Raw genomic sequence first — 8,431 nt, 5'->3', positions numbered from 1 at the left:
CTAGTGATGCACGATCATGATTTTTCATGGCCGATTCCGATACCGATTTTTTACAAGCAAATTGGCCGATTCCGATACCGATTTCCGATTTTTTTATTTTTTTTATGAAGCAACAAACAAGAAAGAATAAAAGTACATATAAACAAGATGTTTATTTGGTATTTAACAGGCTAAACTGGGTTTTGGCTATTGAAAACAATAACTGTAACCATCTGAAATTAACAGCAGTAACTGCGCAGTAAGTAGGCTACATTCAATACAAACATAGGTAGGCCTACTGACAAAAGCATTTAGCTTTTGTTTTTAAATTGGGTTGAAACTATAAACTGGCCTTAAATGAAAACATTAACTGTAACCATGTAATTTTAAAGGCAACAACTGCATAGTTCCACAATCCAAACAACACAATCAAAACACATTCAACACTCCAAACAAAGATGTTACTTAATCAGCATTCAGCATTTGTTTTCGTTTTTAAATTTGGTGTAAAGAAAAAAAGGTCTTTACCAGTGAAACTAAATAAAACCAAAGTAGGCTATATAAATAAATTATTCCAAAATGTTAAATCAAATAATGTTTAGTGCAATGAGTAAAACAAAGATGCTACGGCAGGTGCTTTTTAAATCACATTAAGTCAATGTAATTTTAAGGTAAAATAAAAAATATTCATCCTATAGCCTACAGAACTGACGTTTACTTCTGGCTTTTCAAAAGTGCTTGCGAGTTCTTCTTTACAAAAAGAAGCATTTCAGCTTTGTCACAAGTTAGTCTGTTTCGTTTCTCATCCAACACGTGAGAAGCTGAGCTGAACAAACGTTCACTGTCTACGCTTGTGCAGGGCGCGGACAGGTACACTCGCGCAACTTCAGCGAGTGCAGGAAAGCGGCTCTTATTTGTGCGCCAGTACACCAACGGCTGTTCGCTTCTTGGTATCTATGCCTCAGAAAGTTAGCTCTGCATTTCCAGTGCTGTACGGCTGCCCGTATCCTTAATCACTTCAGATATCTTCCAATATCTCATCGTGCATCGCCAACAGTGAGCTTGCTCTGCGTGGTATTTTTTCTCCTGGCGCCTCTGTGCACACTTCCGGAAAAATCGGACGAAAAAAATACAAAAAGCCGATCTCGCATTATAAGCAAAAACCGGCCGGTTCCGATTTATGGCCGGTCAACCGGTGCATCCCTAATTTTATTCTTCTATAGTAACATGCGTCGTAGCCTACGAGTCACCAGGTGTCATCATCGTACAGTCTGCATATGTCGTACCCAAGTTTATCAGATCCATGTCGCACAATGTGATTTGCAATGATTTTATAGGAGTGCTAAAATCGTGCAGTGTGTAGAAGGCTTAAGAGACGTTTGGAATGCTTATATCTTCTAAACGCGAATTTTGTCATTGCTTTGGAGCACACTAACTTATAGATAAACTGAAGGCTAATATATTCATTCTAAAAACAAAAAACTTCCATTTTGATCTCATGGGGACTTTAAAACTGCATTTATTATTATGCACATTATTATTCTTTAGTTTGGGTTAAACAAATCAATTTTGCTTGGTTGGAACAGCAGCTACGCTAATTATGTTTCTATTTGTTCCTCTGTTTTTTGCCACGGGTAACTAGGATTTACACAAGCTTCAGTCTGGATCCAGAACACCTGAGAAGAGATGATGCCAACCCCTCAGAGGACCTCAGATGATGCCAACCCTGAAACAACATACAGAACTACCACATTTTGCTATAAGTTTGATTGCATCATATAATAATTGCTGTTAATAGTGTTCATCGTCTGTTTTATTACGTCTTAAATTGATTTTTCCGTACTGCTGGTTCGTCTGGTCAGAGGAGAACTGGCCCCCCGACTGAGCCTGGTTTCTCCCAAGGTTTTTTCTCCATTCTGTCACCGATGGAGTTTTGGTTCCTTGCCGCTGTCGCCTCTGGCTTGCTTAGTTGGGGACACTTCATTTCCAGCGATACCGTTGACTTGATTGCAAAGATACTATTTAAACTGAGCTGGATGTTGACATCACTGAATTCAATGATGAACTGTCTTTAACTGAAAAATTTGTGTTTACTATTGTCATTTTGCATTATTGACTATTTTCCTAATTAATGCTGTTCAGTTGCTTTGACACAATCTGTATTGTTAAAAGCGCTATATAAATAAAGGTGACTTGACTTGACTTGACTTTATTACAATCACTCACTTTAAAACTTCAGACAATCGATACTGTGGCTAAAAAACAGACTCATCAAGTAGCTTCCTTTCAAACTGAAGCACTCTGAGAAATAAGGATGATATTTTACAACTAAGACAAGTTTTACAGAGCACTGCTGCAAAAATCTGCCTCTGTCCAGTCATTTATTTTTTTAAGACAGATTAATGATGAATATTTTGACAGCTGTTTTTTTTTTTTGGCCAAAATTTGTCATTAATCTTTTGTCGAATTAATAAAGCAAAACTGGTATCTTCCTCAATATGGAACTTTGTACTAAAACTCTACTGCACATAACAAATGGCTCAAATGTAATTCTAAAAATGATTTGCAGCACAATAAATGGAGTGACAAGAGCAGTTAAGCCAATAGGCTTTCGTTTATGTCAAATCCACTTCAACATTCAAGTAAGTGATATATTACTTCTTGTGATTTTGTGTAAATACATTTAGGTCACTACTTCACAGCATTAAAATGTATAACGTTACACACAGGAAAAGTATTTACATATTTGCCACTTAGGCAGTAAAATCTCTCAAGAGCTAATTTAGGCATAGTACACTCATCTCACTATGTCGTGAGGTGCAGACATGGACAAAAAGCCTCAAGACGACTCCAGGTTTAATTTCATGTGGTTTAGCAGCTCATTGTTGACTTCACTGCTGATTCCTGGCTCTAGTGAGCTCACTATAATTCACTAAACCTGTGATATCATAATGCAGTCACCATAAACACCACCCTTCTGTCCCTCTCTGAACCCACATATTCGTCTTTTGGTGGTTTGTGTACCAGAACAGTTGCAATCATGCATTAGCAATGCATTAATTTATATATCTGAATCTACAAATCCTCTGGTATCAACAGCGTCCACAGGGGGGAGTAGTAACCACTGTTGTTTCATGAAGTCAGGAAAACATCACTGTTCAAATGTGATTTTTCATTTTCATATTTAGTTTTTTTAAATTTACAATAACTCTTAAGATGTAATGCTCTTGGCTGTGTAATTTCAATGTTTGATTGTTGAAACTAGTTGAATTGCTTTGCCGCACTCACATTTTCCCACGTCACGTCTCTTGGCCATTAGGCCTGCATTATTCTTACAGATGCACTTAGAACTGAATTCAATAATAACCCATTGCCACAGCAAAGTCACACCTTAGCAAACTGACATATTATAATCCAATTCACAGCATGCACTGTATAATTTCTAAAAGCTGTGCACGTAACCTGCCTTCACAAATGCCCAAATCAAAATAAACAACAGGTAATACATAGGTGTGTGATACACACAAGTGAAGCAGCACTAAGAAGCAATGATAATACACAAAAACATGAACAGCAGAAAAACTTGTTGCCATAAAGATAAACGCATACACATGGACTGAGAGCCATTAGACCAACCCTGTCTCTCAAGCTCAAGTTCAAGGAAACAGCATAGTGCTAATTATAAATGGGCTGAGTGTGGAGATTGTTTAAATGTTTATTTGGCCTCAACTGAGGCAGTCATGCAGAATGCCTCATCAAACTATTAAGACGACATTGCTGAGTACATCACTAACAGGGAAAAGCAATAATAAAAGCTAAAGGTTTGGGTTTCAGTATTTATTTACTTATTCTCTTTAAAGAAATTAATACTTTAATTGTGCAAGGATGCATTAATTAAAATTGACAGTAACACATTTATAATGTTACAAGAAAATTCTATTTCAAATAAATGCTGTGTTTTTTAATTTTCTACTAATCAAAAGATACTGAAAACATATCACGGTTTCCACAAAAATATCAAGGAGCACAACAGTTTCAATAATCATAATAATAAGAAATGTTCTGAGCACCAAATCAGCATATAAGAATGATTTCTGAAGGATTATGTGACACAGAATTCTATTGACTAAAAATTCACATCTGCCAACACAGGAATAAATTAAATTTTGAAATATATTAAAAGAGAAAACAATTATTTTAATGATTTTATTTAAACAATTATTTTAATTACTGTAATATTTCCTTTTTTATTTTTTACTGTATTTTGATCAAATAAATGCAGCCTTGGTGAACATGAGACTTCTTTCAAAAACACAAGTAAATATAACTAACCCCAACTTTTGAATAGTAGTGTATGTTAAGTCATAAATTGTTGTAATAAAATTTCTGCAAGAAAAATGGCCTTGTATACCATTAGCATCAATTCTGAACTTGTTTTTAAAAATGTTCATTGCAAATGAAAATCTAAATAATTAAGATTGAGTATTAGGATTTACTTCTCAAAAATAGTATCGTTTACATGTACTTAGCAAATGATTTCCAAATGAAGCAACTTAAAATAAAGGGGGCATATTACATTAATTTCAGATTGAAGTTTAAAAATGAATTTGAAAAATGCACTTCTCAAAAACAAAATCAACCAGGTAATCACAGAAATCTGATTAAGTTTAACTTGCAGACAATACAGTAAAGAAATTAAATAAAACTTATTTAAATATATTTTAAATTACAAAAATTAGATGTATTAGACCAGCACATTTGTATTAAAATGGTGGAATAAAGCTCCATTTTACTGTCAGTATACATGTTTAAAATGTAAAAAAGGAGGACAATGATAGACAGCAACTCTCAAAATAAAAAAGATGTAACTTGCTTTTCTATCTAAGAAACTCCATCACAATGCAATATTCAAGTAAATGTGCTAAATGTCTTTTTAAATTTTTACCAGAAGTAGATCAGTTCTGAATTATGCTGAACCATTCAAATCAAACCACAACAAGTCCAAATATAGTACCATTCAAATTTGGGGTCAGTAAGATTTTTTTTTTTTTGGAAAGAAATTAATACCTTTATTCAACAAGGATTAAATTGACCAAAAGTGACAGTAAAGACTTTCACATTGTTGCAAAAGATTTCCATTTCAAATAAATGCTGTGTAAGAAAAGTTTCTATTCATCAAAGAATCCTGAAAAAAATGAAAATAACGATAAATGTTACTTGAGCAGCAAATTAGCATATTAGAATGATTTCCGAAAGATCATGTGACACTGAAGACTGAAGTATTGCCTGCTGAAAATTCAGCTTTGCCATCACAGGAATAAATTACACTTTAATTCATAAATCAAATAGAAAATGTATTTTATATTGTAATATTTCACAATATTGCTCTATAATGTAATATAGCACTTAATAATATAGTGTTATATAATGTTTTTCAGTATTTTTGATCAAACAATTAAGCCTTGGTGAACATAAGATAATTATTTTAAAAATACTTAATATTATCAACCTCAAACTTTTGAACTTTTGAATAAGTTCTTTTTATTGGTAGTGTACATCCATATAATTAAAGCACTTTGATTCCAACAGATGCTACAGTTCAAACCATTTGTGGCTAAATATATGACATTAAACAGCTGCATCTCAATGGATGCAGTGGGGAGATATAAAGTATGAAAAGTATCAAAAGCAACTAGGAATACAAACACCAACCCAAGTAAAACGTGCACTAACCTGAATATCAGTGTCCTTGACTGGCTCAAGAGGCTCAAATGTAGTGGCTGCACTGAGACTCTCAAGACGCTGGGAGATATGGAAGATGTCAAGACCCCGAGAGCCCAAGAGGATGGAGCTGAAGTTTAAAAAAAAAGAACAATACAGATATAAAGAGTATGCTGATGACTTCAAATTATACAATAACACCACAGACCTACAATAACACCACAGACCTCCAGGAGTACTCGGTTTATATTTAATCTGTATATCTGTATTTATGTTCTACTGTTAGTGTTATCTGTATGCACCAAGGGTCTGAGAGTAACGCAATTTCAGTTCTCTGTGTGTATGTGCTGTACATGTGGAAGAATTGACAATAAAGCAGACTTGACTTGACTTGACTTGAAATTACTTAAATAAATTGAAGTGTCATGCCAATTTACATACAGACACCAAACTGAAAACTTACGCCTTTACGTCAGCTGTGTCTTGAGAGGTTCTGGTGAGAGTGCGGGAACGTAGTCGCTCTCCTGCCTGTTGGATCTCCTGTAGGTTTCGCTCAACATGGGGCAACTCAGACACGGCCTCAGTCTCTGCAGCAAGCTGTTCTGCCTGCTGCAGGAGTTCCCCAAAGCCCTCAGTATCCATGTCCAGTACCCGTGCAACCTGACAGCATCACGAAAGAGTATGTCTATATTACATGGTGACATGCATATCATTTGTCTTCAGTATGTAAGTTAACAGAGTAACTGTTAGCAAATTATCACTTACTACAGCTCTTGTCATTACAATAACACTGAAAGAAACTCTAAAAGCTTATTATATTGACAAACCTACAATTTGAAGGCCATTCAATGTCAGTTTATTATGATTGTACAGTAGTAACTGGGATTTTCACTGAAATTACATACCATTATGTTAACTTTGGGATGCCAGTGACATGATTAACTACAATTAATAACGTCAAATAAGCTGTATCATTACGTACTCATTTATTTAGCATACCATCTTTTATGAAATGGGACATAAAAGCACACAGTATTAGTATAACATTGAATGAATGTTAGCATGTGAAACAACAGTAGTCAATAGAAATGACTGTCACTTGCTAGCAAGCTAACTTGACATGAGGTGCTGCTGGCAAACGCGTCCCAAACAGACACCTGTCAAATGAGACTTCAGTTAACTAGCTGTTAACTAGTTAATTAGTTAACGAATATGTAACAACCCACCTCGCTGAATGTGAATCCTTATTGCGGCTATAATAGGATGATTTCCACTTTAGCCGCTATGCTAAACACATCCCCCCTCGTGAACTCCCGGGTTCCATTGAGAACGCGCGCTGATTGGTTCAAACTGGTTTTTCCCAGAAGCACGCGCGACTCGACAGAACTTTATTCAGATGCTTCTGTTTACAAAAAATTATATCAGTGACTCAATTTCAGTAAGATAAGACTTGGAAAACCATTTGACTGAACCCTGATTGTGATGATACCGCGATGTCCAATATACTTGATATATAATGGTGCATATGATAAATAATTAAGTGATATACAGTGTTACTGTAATAATATTACTTTTTGCAGTAACTAGTAGTGTAACTAATTACCAGGGGTGTGGACTCGAGTCACTTGACTCGAGACTTGACTCGGACTCGAGTCCCAAATTTGATGACTTGCGACTCGACTCGAAATAATTAAAGAAGACTTGAGACTCGACTTAGACTTTGACAGCAATGACTCGAGACTTGACTTGGACTTGAGCCCTGTGACTCGGAAAGACTTTATGATCAGATCAAAGTCGTTATAGACGCGTCCCTGCAGCGTTGCGCTTGACTGGCAATAAGCCAGAGACTACGTTCAGGGAGCGCTGGATAAGCTAACGTTAGTATAAATTACTGGAGTAATAGCATAACTTACGACAAAAGAACAGAGATAATAAAAATAACAAATTACATGATTCGTCTAGTAGCGATCTCCGCTCGTGAAAAGCGCTGCCCTGTCCGTTTGATCGCCGCCCAGCAGACACACGGAGCGGGCCTGAGAAACCTCACTGGTGCTCACCTCATCATCACTGTAACCGCTGCTGTTAAATATTCCTCACTTCTTCTGTTTGTCCGACACCGAGGTGCACCATGAGTGACCGATTCGCATCCCGCCACGACCCTCGCACTCTGCCAACTCCATGTGCTTTCATTTTCATTTTCATTTTTATTTGTAATAAACACCTCTCTGAGACCTGTTTTTGTCAGATCTCCACTGTTTTTGTTCGATCAGTTATATTTTAATTGCATGTGCATTTTTTTTTTTTTTATTTAAACCTCCATTAACCCTTAAATGCATGCATGTTTCGCCAATCATTATATTCGGGTCTTTAGCGACCCGGACTTATATATACAGCACGGATGGATCTTTCTTTAACTGCTGCAATAGCAAAAAACTCTCTTGATATTTTAAGAACAATTACAGAAGAATAAAATGAAGCATATTTCGTTACCTTTTGACTTAACTTAAAAGGGTTCAATTTGAGCAGATGATTTTACCATCGCTGTCATCGTCAGAGAGCACTTCCACTGTACAGTCAGCATCTGCCTCATATTCACGAATCTCAGCTATATTCTCAAAACATTGAAAAATTATCATTTTCAATGACTTCATATTCAATATTTTGATCACTGGCAGCTTATTCACCACATCCAGCATCAAATGACAGTAACATTTATATTTCATTGCGTATA

At 35.7% G+C, this 8,431-nt stretch overlaps 1 protein-coding gene across 3 annotated transcripts in view; it reads right to left on the bottom strand.

Annotated features, from left to right (window-relative positions):
- Positions 1–7,045, bottom strand: part of LOC107672250 (nuclear pore complex protein Nup93) — a 26,722-nt gene extending 19,677 nt beyond the window's left edge. The window contains exons 1-3 of one of the 3 annotated variants that reach the window (XM_016465350.1): positions 6,927–7,045; positions 6,164–6,385; positions 5,713–5,830 (exon numbers count right to left, since the gene is read on the bottom strand). In XM_016465350.1, the coding sequence (XP_016320836.1) occupies positions 5,713–5,830; positions 6,164–6,342 (297 nt within the window). In that variant the 5' untranslated portion in view covers positions 6,343–6,385; positions 6,927–7,045. Of the gene's footprint in view, positions 1–5,712; positions 5,831–6,163; positions 6,386–6,605; positions 6,692–6,926 lie in introns of those variants that run through there. The other 2 variants (XM_016465349.1, XM_016465348.1) reach the window with 2 other exon arrangements.
- Positions 7,046–8,431: the final 1,386 nt, after the last annotated feature.

The sequence above is a fragment of the Sinocyclocheilus anshuiensis genome, unplaced genomic scaffold (assembly GCF_001515605.1).
Source record: "Sinocyclocheilus anshuiensis isolate Anshui unplaced genomic scaffold, SAMN03320099.WGS_v1.1 scaffold997, whole genome shotgun sequence".
Classification (NCBI taxonomy): Eukaryota; Metazoa; Chordata; class Actinopteri; order Cypriniformes; family Cyprinidae; genus Sinocyclocheilus; species Sinocyclocheilus anshuiensis.
This window is presented reverse-complemented; position numbering and strand designations above follow the sequence as displayed.